Here is a 19,794-nt window from a genome sequence, read left to right as displayed (position 1 = left end):
CAATACTCTGTAATGACCTATATGGGAATAGAATCTAAAAAAGAGTGGATATACATATATGTATAACTGACTCACTTTGCTGTACAGCAGAAACTAACACAAAATTGTAAGTCAACTATACTCCAATAAAAAAATTAATGAAAAAATTTCTTTAAAGTTGGAATTGAATTTCATAATTTAAGTCTAATCGTGAAAAATATTCATTTTTCGTTTAAAAAAATCAAAAAACAAAATGGTATATAAAAACATTTCAGGTGTACAGCCAAGTGATTTATTCATACATATACATTTGAATACCTTCTTTCTGATGAGCATAAAGCAGTCACTCTGATAGAATCAGTATATAATGTGGGAGATAGATATGTAAGAAAACTATTGCAGGCTAGTGTAAATGGCAGCCTGTACATAGAATAGTGTTGAGGTGCACAGGGGAGGGAATGCTGGCTGTTAAGTTAGGTCGTGTAATGGGGTTGGTTCACCCAGGAAGAAGCAATCCGAATAGAATCTGAACAAGTGAATAACAGTTTGTCAAGTATGCAAGGCCAGGAGGTGATGAGGGAAAAGGAATAGGTTATAGAATTCCAGGAAGAAGGACTGGCATGTGCAAAGGCACTGTGATATGAGAGAGCGTACTGGGTTCAGGAAATGGTGAGTAGTTTGCAATGGTTGGAGAAGAAGGGAGTATGGAGTAGGAAGGGCACAAAGTATAGGTAAGAAGGCAGGGAGGAATGGTGGAGACTCGTAGGAAAAGAGTTGAATGGGTTGTTTGGCCAGGTTGTAGAGGGTCTTAAAACTTGCAAAGAGGCAAGCTGGGATTGGTGTGAAGTTTCTCTAGTTTTTCCAGACTACTTTAGCCGTAGAATTCTTTATTTAAATGAAATTTTATCTAATAGGTAAAACAGATTAAAGTGGAATCATTCTTGTTGAAGTTGATGTGACGGATGAAGGGGTCCAAGAGCTTCCCTATCTCCAAGTCAGTCCCTGGGGGTATTTTAGAATCCTCAAAGTTCTGCAGAACAGAATTTGGAAACCACTGTGACAGACTACTCTATATTTTTGAGCAAGGTAATAGTATTATAGAAACATTAGACTGGGAGCACCAAGTAGGACTGATCTGAAGGAGAAAAACTGAAGAAAGGAAGGGTATTGATGAAATTATTGTAAAGTGTTACGGCTGAGATTCATAAAATGACTGGAATCCTGTTTCAGTGGGTGTCATACAGATTATTTGGGAAGATTTAAATTCAAGCCATGTGAGCAGGTTTAAATCAACACCATCAACATCATTTCCACACCCTGTCGCTATAAGCCTGGACTAGTCATCTCAAATTGAGAAGAACTTAACTTCTGCTTTGCATTTTCTGTCAAATAGGTCATCAGTTTCCTCTGTATCTAGATCTCTGTCTATGCAGTTCACTGTGCATTGTCATGATGCAATGCATACCTGCCTGAAGGCATCTGTTCTCTTTCTTCCTCTTCTTTCCAAAGTTAGGAACAGCTATCACAACTGCCTGGAGTAGAGATTTTATCCAAATTCTTAAATGCTTACATGTTTATTCTGTTATCTCTGGAGCTTGAAAAGTATCAGATAAAATTTATTAGCTGCTGCTTATTGAATCTTAACAATCGAGAGCCAATAATTGACCAGTTGTTTCTTCTATCTTGGTGTATTACTAATTATTCATTTAGATAGAAACATCTCCCAAAGATATGAGGGAGACAAGATTTTTTTTCTTTCCTATTATTCATAACCAAATCTAACCACATTTGGATGTAGATTTGCATTTTGAGTTTGTGACCATTCATTCTTTTAATCCTGACTTTTAGTTTTATGTCCTTTTGTATTTTATTTGCCTTTTCAAGATGGCCTGAATTCCTTTCCTGTCTGGAATGAGGTTATGAATAAATTATTGGATAAAATATCTTCATTTACACCTGAGCGTCTATGAGGATATTTTGAAAATCATGTCTGCAGAATAGGTTGATCTCATCTAAAAGTATCATATGATGAAAATTAGATCTTAAAAGTTCTCATCATACAAATACACATATACACACAGACACAGATACATACACACACAGTAATCATGTGAGGTGATGGAGGTGTTAAGTAACTTTACTGAGGTAATCATGTCGCAGTATATACGTACATCAAATCATCATGTTATATATTTTAAACTTACATAGTGTTATATTTCAGTTATATCTCAATAAAGCTGGAAAAAATTGAATAAGAAATAACATTTTAAAAAAGAAAAGTTGGCATTATTATATTGCTTATTTACTCTTAAATACAGCAAAACTGTCTAGTTTTATTCACTCAGAGCTTTTTTTTTAATATTATTTCCATCCCTAGATTTATTTTTCTTTCATCTTTCTCATACTTCCCTTTATTTGTCCTCCCTCCCTCCCTTCCTCTTTTTTCTACTCTTGGTGCATCTTAACACATTTTTAAAAATGGCACTTTAATATTTATCAGTTATACACACACATAGTTTAACAAACCAAATCGTTCTCCAGTGCTTACAATGAAAAGCGTCAGCCCCTCATTCTTTCCCTGCTTCTTTTTCCTACTCTCATCTCTTTTAGCTTAGTCTTTTGGTGTTTGCCGCTGTATCTTACAATAATTTGCTTATACTGCTGCTACTTAGTTTATTTATTTATTTGCTTATGAGATTTAGGCATTATCTCTGTTTCCCTGCTATGAAAGATGAAGGTGTAGCTCTTTCACATCCCTTCCTGCCCTTCTCACCCCATCCAGAAGTTTCTACCCCCTTCACTTCCAATATTAATACCATAATTTTGGTTAGATCAGTATATATATTCAAATATTATATATTTATGTATTCTCTATAAATGCTTTTTATCTGTAAGACATGTAGTATATTTACAGTTACTTGTACATATTTTGTATTCTTATTATTAATACTTTAAAAAAAATTTGTGTAGTTTTTTTGGTGCTTACCACTAATTTTTCCCTAAGATTTCCCCTAGTCATGTAAATCCGATCTTGGTATACTCATTCATATTAGATATTCTACCAATTTTATCCTTTTAAATATGCAGAGATAAATTCATGATTCATTCTGCCATCTTTAATGAGAAGCTTCCTTCTACCTTAGAATAATGCTAGAAAATATTAAGATACTATGCAGTCTTGAAACTTCATAATATTATCCCAAAGGCTCATTTAATATAATAAATAGTTTAAGAGCCTCTTTTCTGTCTTGTACTCATGTGCATTCAGAGAAACCACTTTATTTGCTTCTTTTAATAGAGAGGGAACAAATCCTATTTTATGGTCACCATTCCTTAACCTGTAAATTGGGCAGATAATCTTTTAATCTATAAGCAATTGGTTGAAATTATATTAAATTCAGTTTCGTGCCATGACTTTAGTTAATTAGTTAATGAACTAATTATTCTTACCAAAAGGTAAACATGTAAGGTTTTAGTTCTGCTAAATGATTGTCAAACTATGTTGTTATTTTATTCTCAGTGTGTAATAGCTACCATAGCTTTTGGAATGGGCATTAATAAAGCTGACATTCGCCAAGTCATTCATTACGGTGCTCCTAAGGAAATGGAATCATATTACCAGGAGATCGGTAGAGCTGGCCGTGATGGACTTCAAAGTTCTTGTCATGTACTTTGGGCTCCAGGAGACCTTAACACAAATAGGTAAAAACATTTATTGCTTTCACCCTTGCAGATTTCTTTCTTTCCACATAAGCTTCGAAAGTATTTGAGACAACATTCAAAATTTAAAGTAATATGTATAAGTGCCTTTAAAACCAAAAGAAAACAGAAGACGTCTAAGAAGAACTTTGTGGTGTGTTGCTACCCAGAGGAGATGACCTAATTTCTTCTATACCTCATTTAGTGTGAAGAGTTAACTAAAACAGCACTATACTGGGAATGTAACGTAGATCTTATGGAACACTTTTTTTCTTCTTTTTTTCGCGGTACGTGGGCCTCTCACTGCTGTGGCCTCTCCCGTTGCGGAGCACAGGCTCCGGACGCACAGGCTCGGCGGCCATGGCTCACGGGCCCAGCTGCTCCGCGGCATGTGGGATCTTCCCGGACCGGGGCACGAACCCGTGTCCCCTGCATCGGCAGGCGGACTCTCAACCACTGCGCCACCAGGGAAGCCCTGTGGAACACTTTTTAATATTGTTCATCGATGAGCTGTTTTTCTCCTCAGGTTCTCTCAAGTTTTGATATGTCTTCAGCCATAGTTACTTTAGATACCATTTATTTTGTTTTTATTTTTTTCTTCTCATGCTGCCATGGTGCTTATTCTAAATGACTTCTATCAATCCCAGTTTGTCTCTAATTACCATTTTTATTTCCTTTGTTAGTTCTAGGAGAGCATGCCAGCTCTCCTTGGCAGTGTGTGAATGATCATGTTGCCCTGTACTGACTGACTGCCATGGAAAAAAATATTGTACTTAGTGTCTAGATACAGGAAAACCATTCCACTTAAGTACTAAACAGGTATCTTGTTGGCACTTACGTTCTGTGAGATTGATATTGAAAGGAAAACTTCATCTTGCAAAGTTTTAGGGGCAGGTTTACCAACTTCTTTCTTCATCCATAAGAATAAAAAATTGAAGAAAAAAAAACCTATACGTGGTAACTGATGGGCCTGCCGAGATGAGGTGTTTTCAGAATGCACCTCCATATAGCTACATAAGTTGAGCTCTTGGATGGACCTATTAGCCCATCTTATTAAAATGATGAAAGTGGCTATCTAATACAGTTTTTGTTTTTATTTATTACTCAACAATTTTTTTTGGAGTACTCACTATGTTCCAAGCATTATGCTTTGTGCCGGGGATCCAATGGTAAATAAAAGCAGATATAGTACCTGTTTTTATAGAGTTTACTGTATAATGGGAATAGCAGGTCTTAGTCACAGAATCATACAACCGTGGATACATAGTGTTCATTTTACTGCTCTTTTGTGTTTGAAAATTTGAATAACCAAACGATTTTTTGAAAAGGATCATGCAAATTTGTATAAAATTAAAACTGTGTTAAGTGCTATGAAGGAAATTGCATTGAGTAGTGAGTATATTATGGGTGTGTGTTTTACCAAGTTATAAAGGTCAGATAAGGCTTCCTTGAGGAAGTAATGGGTTAACTTGAGATATGAAAGAAGAATAGGGATTAATTAGGTAACAATGTTTGCTATATATTTTAAGCTTCTTTTAAGAGTAGTCACTAACTTTTGTTTCTTAACATACAGTCAATAAACCATCTTCTTAAGAAGAACAATTATTATTTTCCTTTTGACACTGGTGTCTATGTGAAGCTTTTTATAAACTAATTTTAAATAATTGGGATAGAACACAGCTCTGCATGCTACAATTAAATTTGGGATTGCATCAAACATAAGTTGATTCCTACCAGTTCTGATTTTATTTGTGCATTGTGTTAAAGATGCTGAAGACTTGACAGCCCAAGTTTTATATTGTGGCTTGGCAGGTTCATCAATAGATATAGTTCCTGTGTATCTGAGTCTCAAAAGATATTTTAAATGGTTATCTCATTAAGATTTAACAGGGAGTAACAGTGATTAGTAATCAAATAGTGGTGCCAGGAAATCCACTCTTGAATCTTTAGTACAGACAGGTTGTTCTTTGCATCCATATTAAAGGAAATAAAACTATAGGGCTAATCAGCATTAAAAAAAATTTCAGCAAGGATCGAGGCCCAGATCTCTGCCATCCTTGTGACAAACCTCTTCTATTAGAAAAAACAAAGTTTTAGAATAAATGGAATAGCTGGTTTTCAAATGAAAAGATCACTGTAATTCACAAAAGATCACTGTAATTCACAAAATTTTTAGTCTGTCTTATGCTAGAATCCTGTGACTGAGAGAAGAAACTTGTCCAATCATCAGCGTAAATATGCAATTTTATATTTTTTATTGGCAAAGTCTCAATGTCTGCACCTGCCATTATTTAAAACAGTCAAACCCAATAGTTACTGTAATCTTTGTTTAAAGGGAATAATTTGCAAATTAATCTCAGTTTAACAAATCTTCCACTGGCTCCACCTGATTTCTATTTATGGTATTGTTTTTAGAATATTTCTTCTTTTTCAACTTGTTTTTATTCTGTGGAATATTATACTGTAATGATTTTGATGGTCCTAAAAGAAGAATAAATATTCATTTGATTTGTTGTTAGAGACTTGTTACTTTATTTTCTTCAATTTGTTACTGAAACTGATGAGATTAGTTAAATGTAGATCGTGGGAACCAAACATAAGGGAAGCTCTAGCTCTCAGAGTGTGGGCATTGTTTCCTTTGTTCTTTCTATCTGAGGAGAAAGAGGTGAGCTAAACAAACAAAACAGAGCAAAAAAAGGAACTAATATTTAGCCCATGAGCTAGGAATTATGAGGTTAGATGGTTGACCTAGGAACTAGAGTCAATCGTTGGAAGAGACTTTTTAGGGAAATTACATGGAAAGGCATGGTGGTTGGTGGTGTCAAATGATAAGAATGTTTTTGAATAAGAGATCATTTGTGTGTCCAGACTTTCCAGAGCTCACTTAACTGGATTCCCTGTGGGTGTCATCCTTGAGAATTGTACAGAGGTATTTTTATCAGTTAGAAAGCTGTACAGTCAAAACATGAGTGATGAGGATCAGTATTATCACTTAGATCTTGTGGATAAATTATTTTCTTTTGAAATATTTGAAACCTATTCAACTCAGATTTTTCTTTATTCTCAGAAAGATATACAAAGACTATTTGGAACATTATCATCATCTGATGTATGATAGTCATGGAATTTCTTAACAGGAGAGTAGAATTAACAGTCAGGATGAGGTATAGCAGCATTAACTTAAAAAAAAAAACCATGTATTTAGTGTTATTTAAAAAGTTTATATAAATTCAGTATTATGGGGGAAAAAATGGTTAGAATTGTTTGAGGAAGGAACTTAATTCTGATATTTTATTAGTGTCCTATAATGCCCCATAATACAAAGAGGTAGTTTTTAGAGGGCTGAGAAGTTCTCTGAAGAGCTAAAGTGATGAAGGTTCATATTTAGATCATGAGTCTTTTTCAGTATTCCTTATATAGATTAGATGCCTTTAGTTTCTCATATAAAATAACTTAAAGAATAACCTTTTACTGGGAAAAGGTAAAAATTCACGTATAGTAGAAATATTGCCAAAAAAGCAAGTAGCATATAAGTCAAAATGAAGAACTTTAGGGTTTTAACAGTTTTTCATAGGCAGCTAAAAAATTGATGCTTGGACATGGGTAGAATTCTTTCAAAAGTAATTTTCATAAAAATCAGAAAAATGCTTGCCTCTTATGGGGGCATTGACTGGGAAGGGACACAATAACTTGCTGAGATGATAGAAATGTTCTTTATCTTGTTAGCACTGTGGATGTTATAGACTATGAAAAATAAACAGGAATAAATAAATGAAATAAAACTAATACAATTTTAATAGTACTGTGGTACTTTTAATTGACAGGCGCCTCCTTAGTGAAATATGCAATGAAAAGTTTCGATTATACAAATTAAAGATGATGGCAAAGATGGATAAATATCTTAATTCCAGAATGTGTAGGCGACAGTAAGTATTATTTACTTTATATCAGTTAATAACAAGGATTTATAGATAATATTCTTAAGGAAAAAGTTTTGCAAAGTAATTAGAAGTATTTAAAAGATATTTGATGGTGTTAACATATGTGCTGAATTTTTAAGGCAACCTGCTTTGTGCCTCAGTAAACTGAAGCCAAATAATGAGGTCTCAGCTGAATCAATTAATGTTGATTTCACCTCATTATTTTCAACAATGAATTTAACATGTATGTTTTTGTTCTTTTATTTAATTTTAAAATTTTCTCTTGGGTAGACTCATCTTGTCTCATTTTGAAGACAAACAGCTACGAAAGGCCTCCGTGGGAATTATGGGAACTGAAAATTGCTGTGATAATTGCAGGTCCAGGTAACATTTCCTTCTTCTAGATGGACATTCTAAAAGTCTTTGTTTCTCTTCCTTTGCAAATAATTTTTAATTGAATTTTTGTTGAGTGATATGTATTGCAGTTTTTTAAAAACAAAATAATGAATTTATTTATTAAAAAAGAGGACAAAGCAAACAGTATTACAATCTTTTACTTTTATAAATAGATAAACCAATTAATGGTAGACCTAAATCTAAACATATCAATAGTTATATTAAATGTAAATGATCTAAAAATACCATTTAGGGCTTCCCTGGTGGCGCAGTGGTTGAGGACCCTGCTGATGCAGGGGACACGGGTTCGTGCCCTGGTCTGGGAAGATCCCACATGCCGTGGAGTGGCTGGGCCGGTGAGCCATGGCCGCTGAGCCTGTGTGTCCGGAGCCTGTGCTCCGCAATGGGAGAGGCCACAACAGTGAGAAGCCCGCGTACCGCAAAAAAAAAAAAAAAAAAAAAAAATAACATTTAAAGGCAAAAGTTGTTAGAATTGGTTTAAAAATATGACCCAACCAAATGCTGTCCACAAGAAATCCACTATAGGTATAATTATATAGGTAGATTAAAAATAAAAAGATAAAAACTGTATACCATGAAAACATTAATCAAAAGAAAGCTGGAGTTGTTACTTTTAATGTCAGATAATGGAGACTTTGGAGGAAGAATATTAGCAGGGATAAAGAAGGACATTACATGATGATAAAAGAGTCAGTTTACCAATGTATCAGTCAGGGTTCTCCAGAGCAATACATGCACATATGTGTACACACACACACGCACACGCACACACACAGACAGAGAGATAATGAGAGAGGGAGAGAGGTTAATTTTAAGGTATTGGCTCATGCAGTTGTAGGGGTTGGCAAGTCTGAAATCTGTAGGCAGCCTAGCAGGCTGGAAAGTTGGGCAGGGTTTCTACATTACAGTTTTGAGTCACAATTCCTTGTTCTCCAGCCAACCTCAGTCTTTGCTCTTTAAGGCCTTCATCTGATTGAATGAGACCTACTCACATTATCAAGGGTCAGCTCCTTTACCTAAAGTTAACTGATTGTAAATGTTAATCCCATCTACAAAATACCTTTATAGCAACATCTAGGTTAGTGTTTGACCAAATGACTGGGTACCATAAGCTGACACACAAAGATAACCATTATATCCAAGAACACCTAATCCTAAATGTGTATATACTTTGAAAAGAACTGACCGAATTGAAAGGAGAAATAGAGAAATCTGTAAGTAGAGTTGGTGACTTCAGCATCTCTCAGTAATTAATAGAGCTGGTAGACAGAAAATCAGTAAGAAAATAGAAGAAATGGAACAGGACTGTCAGCAGACTGTCTAATTGACTTTTATAGAACATTCCACCTAACAACAGCAGATACACGTTCTTTTCAGGTGCAGATGGAATGTTCATGAAAATAGACTGTATTCTGGATCATAAAACAAACCTTAACACATTTAAAAGATTTGTATTTATACAGAATACATTTTCTAACTAAAATGGAATGAAACTAGAAATCAACAGCAGAAAGATAACAGGAAAGTCTCCAAACACTTGGAAATTAAGTAACACACTACTAAATAATCCATTAGTCAAAGAGGAAGTCTCAAGGTAAATCAGAAAATATTTTGAACTGAGTGAAATGAAAATACAAAATGTATGGGGTACAGCTAAAGTGATACTGACAGGGAAGATTAGAGCATTAAATACTTACAGTAGAAGGGTTTCAAATTAGTAATTAAGCTTCCACCTTAAACTAGCAAATAGGGGTAAAGAAAACTAAAAGGAAGCAGAAGGAAGGAAAGAATAAAGATAAGAGCATAAATCAATAGAAAACAAAAACAATTGGAGAAAACCAATGAACTCAAAAGCTCATTCTTTGAAAAGGTCAATAAAACTGATAGAAAGTTCTAAAAAGAAAAAAAAAAAAGAAGACGAGGAGACACAGATTACCAATATCAGAACTGAGAGAGGGAATTTCACTCTAGCCACAACAGACATTAAAAGGATAATGAGGAAATACTATGAATAACTCAGTGCACATACATTCAGTAATTTAGGTGAAATGGACCAATTCCTTGAAAACCTCAGACTAATAAAACTCACTCACACACACACACAAAAAAACAAACAAAAAAAACCCCTCACTCACAATGAAGTACATAACCTGAATAATCCTACCACTGTTGAAGAAATTGGATCCTTGTTAAAAACTTCCAAAAATAAAATTCCCTAGCCCAAGTGATTTCAGTGGCAAATTCTGCCCCCCCCAAAAGAAGAAATAATGCCAGTTCTACTATTTATGTGATATTCTCTCAAACATAAAACTGCACTGTAGAGATGAAGAAAAGATTAGTGGTTGCCAGAGATTAGAGGGATGGGGTCAAGGTTGTGATTACAAAGGAATAGCATAAGGGAGTATTTTGCAGTGATGGATTTGTTGCATGTTCTGATTGTGGTGATGGTTAGAAGAATCTACGAATGTGTTTAAATTTGTAGACCTTAACACACACACACAGACATACAATCAATTTAACTGTATATTAATTGAAAAAATAAAATACAAATGGTGTATGTAGTTGAGCGAACCGTATACTAGATGTGGCAGCTGTATTCTGTTAGACAGAAGGAGTTTTATTAGGGGTGGAGATGGTCTCTATGCAGTGATAAATGGTTCCTCCACCAAGAGCACAGAATTGTTCTGTGCACCTTAAAAACCCTACAACTATGTAAAGCACAGACTGACAGAAAAGCTGGAAGAAATCAACAATTCCACCATCAAAGTAGGAGAGGTTGATTATAATTTTTAGTTATTGGTAGGTTAAGCAATCAAAAAATTAGGAAGCAGTAGAAAATCTGGTCAATATGGTAACAAGTCTGATTTATTGGACATGCAGTATGTAGAAGCCTTTACCAAGCAATTAGAGTAATGTGTCTCAAACATTTTTACTTCGTGACCCACATAGTTAATGGCTAATTGAGTCTAGGTTCTGTTCAGAACCCTAAGGTCTCAAGGGATTAACCTTCAGCACACCTATAATCCATTTGTAGCACACGGGCTGGGAAGCGCGGAATTAGAGACTATACTTCTCAAACATAGATGGCATATTTATAAAAATGAACTATAGGGACTTCCCTCGTGGCGCAGTGGTTAAGAATCCTCCTGCCAATGCAGGGGACACGGGTTCGAGCCCTGGTCCGGGAAGATCCCACATGCCACAGAGCAACTAAGTCCGTGCGCCACAACTACTGAGCCTGCGCTCAAGAGCCCGTGAGCTACCACTACTGAGCCCGTGAGCCACGACTACTGAAGCCCGTGCGCCTAGAGCCCGTGCTCCACAGCAAGAGAAGCCACTGCAATGAGAAGCCTGCGCACCGCAACGAAGAGTAGCCCCTGCTCGCCACAACTAGAGAAAGCCCGTGCACAGCAATGAAGACCCAACACAGCCAAAAATAAATAAATAAAAATTTTAAAATGTACTATATATTAAAGCAGTGGGTGGCAAACTATGGCCCATGGACCAAATCCACTCACTGCCTATTTTTGTAAATAAAGTTTTTTTGTAATACAGCCATGCCCTTTTGTTTATATATTATCTATGGCTGTTTTTGCAGAGTTGAGCTAAGTAGTTGTGACACAGAGCTTGTCTGGCCCACAAAGCCTAAGCTGTTTACTGTCTGGCCCTTTATAGGAAGAGTTTTCTGACCTCTGTACTAGACTGTAACCTGTCTCAAGTTTTCAGTGTATTGGTTTCAAACACACCACATTATCTGGCCAGAATGCAACAGAATTAGAAGTAAACAAGAGAATAAAAAGGGAAATTCTCATTCATTTGGAAATTTAAAATAATGCTCTAAAGTAACTCGTCAATCAAGGAAAAAACTCAAACTGGAAATTAACACATTTTTAGAACTTAGTGATAATTACAGTAATATACATTAAAACTTGTATGCTGCAGCATAGGTGATACTTGGTGGGAATTCGATAGCTTTAAATACTCGTATTAGAAAAGAAAATTAATGAACTAAGTATCCTATTAAAGAAGTTAAAATAGAGAATAAACCTAAACATAGCCTTTTTTTCCCTAAACATATATATGTTTCCCTGACTATATTCTTATTGCTATTTCAAAGATATTTATTATAAAGAAAGCAACTGAATTAGGTAGTTGAACTATATTAGTTGATGTTTTCTGAGTCCTTTTGTTCTCAACATGCCGTAAAGAATTCTCATTTGTATTAATGAGAATTAATACAAATGAGAATTTCATTAATTTGTGTTAATGATAATTTCTACCTGAAGGATGGCTTAGGAATTTAACTTCTAAATGGACTTACATGAAAAGCTTATAATCTTTGGTCATATTTTAAAGTATGACTTTAACAACTTCTTGCAAAGGAGATGTGTTTTTTCAGTTCAGAAGTTTTGCGACAGGGGTGGGGGTAGGCAATAAACCTTTTCTTCCATCAAAACCTAACACAAAAGTCCAGTATTTATGCAGTAGATCAAGTGGAGCTATTTGAGCTGTAATCCTGCGTTCTGCTTGCTTGAACCTGTTTCTTTCTATGGCCCAAGATACCTCCTGTGAAACTTGGATCCTAGGGCACTAGTGTCGAGAACCATTAATATAACATACCTGTGATGCTATATTATCGTTTATATTTCATGTTTTACATACTTTACATGCTCTCAGCTGTATTGAACTTTATTTTTAGCTTCTGAAGCAGTTGGCACATTTGAGATATTTTTTTACTGGGCTAACTGTTACACTAAATCTTTTTATTTCTAAAGGTACATGCCTTGGCTAAGCTTTCTTTACATATTGTTTTTACTTAGATTGGATCGCTGCTTTTCCATTGATGACTCAGATGATATGTCACAGGACTTTGGTCCACAAGCATTCCAGCTCTTATCTGCCGTGACCATCTTAGGCGAAAAGTTTGGAATTGGGGTTCCAATTCTATTTCTCCGAGGATCTGTAAGTATGTCTGTGAGTCACCTTCAGAGTTCTTCTTTTACTCCTATTACACTTTTCTTCAGAGGTTTGCTGTTTTACAATTATAGCTTTGACTTTAGTTATCAGAACTCAGAGAGTCATATTAAGTTCCATTTAAGCACTGCATTCATTACCTTTGACAAAACCTGTGTGTATCATTAAGGCAATGCTTCCAGGCTGTCTGTTTCAGTTTATTACATTGCAGTTAGATGAGTCCCTAGACTGGTCTTTTATAGGATAATTAAGAAAAGTTTACTTTCATTGTGTCAAGGGACAGGTAGAACAAATTTGTATCTCGGTGCCCTGTGAAGTAGTAAATTTTTTGAGCAAAATTTAAGTTTCAGTGATTATTTGTAAATGTCTAAGTTCAATAATAATATTTGGTAGTATATTTTTTCTTTCCTTCTATTTTATTTCTAATCAGAAGTATTTAAAATTCTAAGAAAGTTCTTTTTCTTCACGAATGAGTAGTTAATTCTGTTGCTTTTTTTGTTTGAGGGATTAGCGTGCCAGCTTATGCTAACAGTTGCAGGCACAAATATGAGAAGGTCATGACCCTTACAGCCAAAGAGCTTTTTCTGTAGTCCTTTTGTTTATATGATTTTATTCCTGATTTAGAAGTCTGTAAAGTTAAGTAGTATATATTGACGTTAGTTGAATAAACCAAAAATGGGAGATAGAATCCTTTGCAACTACATATATTTATTAAAAATATACTAAAAGTGGAGATTAAAATTCTCACTTTGTAGAATTTTTTTTTAAGTTTTGTTTTCTTTCTTTCTTTATCTATTTTACTTATTTATTTTTGGCTGTGTTGGGTCTTTGTTGCTGTGTGTGGGCTTTTCTCTAGTTGCGGTGAGCGGGGGCTACTCTTTGTTGCGGTGTGCAGGTTTCTCATTGCGGTGGTTTCTCTTGTTGCGGAGCACGGGCTCCAGGTGCCCTGGCTTCAGTAGCTGTGGCTCGCGGGCTCTAGATGCAGGCTCAGCAGTTGTGGCTCAGAGGCTTAGTTGCTCCACAGCAACTAATGTGGGATCCTCCCGGACCAGGACTTGAACCCGTGTCCCCTGTATTGGCAGGCGGATTCTTAACCACTGCGCCACCAAGGAAGCGCTGGATGTAGAATTTTAAAAATAATTTAGGTCAGCATTCATTTCTTAACTTCTCAAATACTTTGTGTAAATATTTACTTTCTGAGTTTTTGTTTTGTTTTGAAAGGGACTTATTAAGTTAGCCAGTTGTGAAATACTAATGAAATGCTAAAAATATGTTAACTTCAGGTACTGATGTTTTTAGATTATGGAGTTTAAAATTTTGTTCTTAAATCTCAAGTTTGGTTAGAAATTTAACGGTAGAAGTGTTGCCTAAGGAACTTGGTTTAGCTGATATGAGTGCTATTCTTTTTTAAAAAAGAATTTAAGTTGCAAGGGATAGATTTAATGTAATTGAAATCTATGAAAATTTCTTGTCTCTGTCATCTTTAAAACCTGTGTATCCCAGCTGAATGTATAATTTATAAAAATTATCCTTGTTTTAATTTGGTGTAATCCAGCAGTATCCAGTATCAACAGATAAGTGGAAGTGGGCTCCTAGACAAACTTGAACTGGTCACAAGACGGATCAGATTTCACCTATTATTTGAAAACCAAGTCAGACTGCTTATACCAACAGTCTCTTCTGGGAGTCTGCAAATTAAGAAGTTTATTCTTTGTGAAATTTTATATTACCCTTGCTAGATAAAGGTGTAAAACTTTTTTAAAAAGCCACTTAACGGGCTTCCCTGGTGGCGCAGTGGTTGAGAGTCCGCCTGCCGGTGCAGGGGACACAGGTTTGTGCCCCGGTCGGGGAAGATCGCACATGCTGCGGAGAAGCCTGTGAGCCATGGCCGCTGAGCCTGCACGTTCGGAGCCTGTGCTCCGCAGCGGGAGAGGCCACAACAGTGAGCGGCCCGCGTACTGCAAAAAAAAAAAAAAAAAAAGCCACTTAACGAAAATTTGTAGACATTAAATACAGTGAAAATAAGGCAAGTTTTTTTCCCCCAATTTCAGTGATCTTGGTATCTACTGGGATATCATTTTTTAAATTATAATTGTATTTCCTTTGAGAATTTAGTGAATCGTCTACCTTAACTAATTTAGGAAAAATTAATATCTTTACAGATAATTTTCATTTGTAAGATGATTAAGTATCTTAAACTTGAAACTCTTGGAGTTCATTTAAAGAGATAATATTTGTACATATGAAACAAATATTTCAGCAGCACATGATTCTCCTCTCTTACATAGGATGTTTAAAAATAGTATAAAAATAGTATAAATGATTATTCAGGCCATTCAGGTGTTTGTGAATGGAGTTTAAAATTTTGTTTTTAAAGCATAAGTTTTGCTGGAAATTAAATAGTAGAAATATTGCCTAAGGAACTTTGTTTTAGGGGTCTAAATAGCTCACCACATAGAAATCTTTTTTTATTTTTTTGCAGTACGCGGGCCTCTCACTGTTGTGGCCTCTCCCGGGATCTTCCCGGACTGGGGCATGAACCCGTGTCCCCTGCATCGGCAGGCGAACTCTCAACCACTGCGCCACCAGGGAAGCCCCACATAAAAATCTTTAAACACCTTTGTGAATTAAGTATTAAGATATGCAGTTATCTTAATTTTACAGATTAGAAAACAGACACAGTCATTAATTTGCATAATCAGGAGATTAAGTGAAACCTCTTTCCTGATCATGTTATCAAAGTGCTCCAGAATTAGAGAACACTTTTGATAAAAGATGCTTTGACTATAGGCAGCCATTGGGAAACTATTGTTAGTTTTAATTACCCTTTATAATTTTCAAACTTTCTAACAGGAGAGGGTTATCTGTTTAATTTTTCGGACAAGCTATTTCATCAGGTTGAAATATATTCCTAGAGATAATTATTGTAACTTTATATTTTGGCTTTATTGTTCACATAGAATAACAGTCCCAGAAATGACCTTTTTAAGCCCTGAAGCGGCAGCTGTGAACTTCCTTGGCCTGTAGGAAGTGGGAAAGAGGCAAAAGAAAAAAAAATTAGTTAAAATGTAGACAGAAACTATGGACTTATTTTGTACTTTAAGAACACAGGAATCTAAAACTTCTTAAGAGTTTATAACTACTTTTTTCTGCTAGTTATTAAACTTTTTTTTTTTTTTTTTTTGCGCTGCGCTGCATGGCATGCGGGATCTTAGTTCCCCAACCAGGGATCTAACCCGTGCCCCTTGCAGTGGAAGCATGGACTCCTGACCACTGGACTGCCAGGGAATTCCCAAAACATCTATTTTTGTGTGAGCTACTGTACTCTGTTTTGTGGGGAATTCAAAGTGGAATTAGATGAGACATCATCTAATATGGAAGGTGTGTTACTTGAGAATAAATAAGTATATCGCAGCATAAAAAGAGATCGGGGACATATGAATAGATATAAAGTATTATTTAAGTTCTGAAGAGAGAGTGCTTGTTAATGGCTGTGAAACTAGAGAAGTCTTTGTTATGGTATCACTGGCGCTTTTCTGTTCTGTGGATGATAAGAGTAGATTTGGGCATTGAGAGCCAACCCGAGGGAAGAAGGTGGAGAGGAATGTGGCATTCCCAGCTGAAAGAACTACCACAACAAGCAATCGTCATTTTTAAAGAAGCTAATGTAGAGAAGTGGCAAGTTTGTTTGTTTTCTCTATCAGATAATGGTGCGGAAGATTTGGCTTTTATTAGAAAGTGATCCTTTGGGACTTGTGCTCTGGCCAGTCGGCCCCCTTTATTCTAACACACATCGATCTGTTCATAGGTTTCCAAATTCCCTGATGCATCCGTTTGGTACCCTAATTTTTCCAGCCTGCTTTTTAAAGGAGAAGAGTGGGTTGATAACTTCCATTTTTGAGACTTTGTCCCATAGAAGTAGAGACTCTTAGAGCAAAAAGATTATTTAACTCTACCACCTTATTATACAGTGGTTAATACTAAGTCCCAGAAAGTTAAATGGCCTGTGTCATGTCAGGTCATTACTTTGTGCCAGAAGCAGGGTGAGCGGCAGCTTTCCTAACTAACGTTCTGTCGCTGTGTCTGTTTTATTATGCTGTTCACATGCAGTTTTAAATTTGTATTTTTAGGTTGAATGATCTAGAGATACTAGAATGAAGATTTATGATTGGTAAGGGATATGTGCATGTATAATTGTGCACTCCTTGAAATCAGTGCCCAAATCCCTATATCCGCTATGGCAGCTTCCTCATCCTTAGCAGTTTTACTTCGTCAGTGGGTTAACCTGGAAAATTAAGTTAACTAGAACATATAAGTAATTAATGGAAGATGCCTCGCTCAGAGTAAGAAATTGTTAGACATCTGTGGTTTTTTTTTTTTTTTTTTAAGACATTTGTTGTTGAAAATCCTTATTCTGTTTTTTCAGAAATGTTACTTGGGTAAATTTGGATTTCTCGTTGAAAAGGGAATATGATTTCCTTAAAACAAAATGATCTGTGTCGAAGAGCAGAAATATTTCGTTTTATGTATGGTGATTGCCATGGAAACATGACAGTGTAAATTTATTCACACAGTACACAGTATTCACAATGATTATTGATCATGAGGGGAAGGGACAGTTACCCCTACCAATTAGAAGAACATCTCATTTCTTCATATCAGCAAATGTGTTCATTCACTTCAGGTTGTTTTCTGCTTACGAAAGGGAAGGCTAGAGGAATAATTTCTAGTGTCCAGATTGCTAATAAGTACTAGTTAGGCAACTTAATATCTTTGGTGTTATTAGTTTGCAAGCAATAGATTCTCCTACTATAAAGGTAAGCCCCCAGCAGGTGTAGAATGCCATTACAAATGTTCTGGGAAAACTGACTTAATACTGAGTCAGGGCTTTTGCTTTTATGTTAAGGAAGGCAGGCTAAGTTAAAGGATAAGAAGTATTATTATACTTGTATAGCAGCTGAGGAAATAGAAACACAGGTAAGTTAAGTAACTGACTTGCCCAAAATTCAAAAGCTAGTAAGTACTGGAGCTGTGACTTGAACCCAGGTGGTCTAGTTGCACTAACTACAATCAGTATATATGTATATGTATGTATATTGGTGTCTGTGTGTCTGTATGTATATATATCCCTGGTGTAGTGGTCTGGAGGACTGTGTCCTAGTCTTACCTCTGTGACCTTAGGCTACCACTTAACATCTTTGAGCCTCTGATTGTATCTGAGTAAAAATGACTTGATAGATCAATGAGCTCCAGTGTTCCTTCCAGATCTGAAATTCTGTGATGTTTGATTTTAAACATTCTACACAAATCAAACCAAAGTCAGTTAGTATAGGTAGTAGAGGTTGTTGTGGAAAAAGGTGCTACGTTGTACGTGGGTGTTTCTGTTTCTCTGAATCTTGTTCTAGTACAGTTTTTGTAAATATAATCACCATGATACTAAAGCTTTATTACTTAGCTATTTTAATACAAAATTCAATTTCAATTTCAATTTTTAGAATGCACGTTACAGACCCTGTTAATTAAACCTATAAGAAGCCTGTGTTTTAAAAAAGCTCAGTGTATCTGGGCACTGATGTGTCTCTGATGGGAACTTTCCTAATCTAATCTAATTTCAGCCTAGATTTCTTTATGTGAGGGATCAGTCTTTTTAGGTTATTTCACTTGTATTCACATTTTTAACATTCCAAAATGATAAACTTGTAACCGTAACGTTTTCATCAGTTGAACAAAACCAATACATTTTTAATATAGTGAGGCTTCTAGTGCTTGAGTTATGTCTGCTGGAACTCATTCTGTATATTCTTTCCATTTTGATCCCTGGATTTGAATATGCACTGATTGTTAAACCATCATTAGAGTATAGATGAAATATAAAAATGTTGAGTGACAGGATGTACCTATTTCTCAAATTTTAGATTGCATTTCATATTGAAAATTTTAGAATACAGGAACTTCTTGACATACTCAAGGAGTGAATGTTTTTGAAACATGAATATAACCTAAAATACAGTATTTGTTATGAAGCACATGATCAGTCTAGCGAATTTAAACAGAAAGGTATTTATTACTGGGTGTTAAGTGGCTTAGAGTATTGTTGATAAGATTATACTGCAAAATAATCTTCCATGGAAGCAGTTGCCTCTTCTGTGGTTAAGAAGTTATCTGTCAGTGCCTGACCCCAAACTATGCTGAATAGGGAGCTGTAACAATCAGGAAGGTTCTACTTCTGCTTGATCTGGGAGCTGCCTTCTATAATCTGTATCAACAAAATGAATGTCTCCTGTTACTTAGGAAGCTAGAAGCTGTATGCTAGGTTCTTTGCTAACACTTTCTCATAAAAAGCAAACCCCTCCACAGTCATGCATACCTGCAAATACAGCAAAGTAGACCCCTTTGCCTCACTTCCTGCGTGTAGATGTCATGCAAAAATACCTTTGTTTAGTGGAACTTAAATCACATCCAGAAGCCTAGTTGAAAGAAAGTTTGAGAAATAGTGTTTGCAACTTCCCAGATTCTGTGGTAGAAGTCACAGTGGAGGAAGGGCAGAATGACCCTCGAATTACAATCTGTTGTATTCACCGCAAATACATTAGATAGAAGCAATTCTCCAGAGAGCCCTATGTTTATATAGTACCATACACATTTAAAAGTAGTATTTAGATGTGTAGGATGGATGAAGGAGGTAATCAGGGACTTCCCTGGTGACACAGTGGTTAAGAATCTGCCTGCCAATGCAGGGGACATGGGTTCGAGCCCTGATCTGGGAAGATCCCACATGCCTCAGAGCAGCTAAGCCCGTGCGCCA

The 19,794-nt window shown here is 35.8% G+C and overlaps 1 protein-coding gene across 1 annotated transcript in view; it reads left to right on the top strand.

Moving 5' to 3' along the window:
* Positions 1–19,794, top strand: part of WRN (WRN RecQ like helicase) — a 134,263-nt gene that overhangs the window by 88,825 nt on the left and 25,644 nt on the right. Inside the window, exons 20-23 of the mRNA XM_060136512.1 lie at positions 3,500–3,681; positions 7,503–7,604; positions 7,890–7,982; positions 12,836–12,977. Coding sequence (XP_059992495.1) covers positions 3,500–3,681; positions 7,503–7,604; positions 7,890–7,982; positions 12,836–12,977 — 519 coding nt within the window. The remainder of the gene's footprint in view (positions 1–3,499; positions 3,682–7,502; positions 7,605–7,889; positions 7,983–12,835; positions 12,978–19,794) is intronic.

This window comes from Lagenorhynchus albirostris, chromosome 21 (assembly GCF_949774975.1).
Source record: "Lagenorhynchus albirostris chromosome 21, mLagAlb1.1, whole genome shotgun sequence".
Classification (NCBI taxonomy): Eukaryota; Metazoa; Chordata; class Mammalia; order Artiodactyla; family Delphinidae; genus Lagenorhynchus; species Lagenorhynchus albirostris.
The sequence above is the reverse complement of the archived record's forward strand: the minus strand, read 5'-3'. Positions and strand labels throughout refer to the sequence as shown.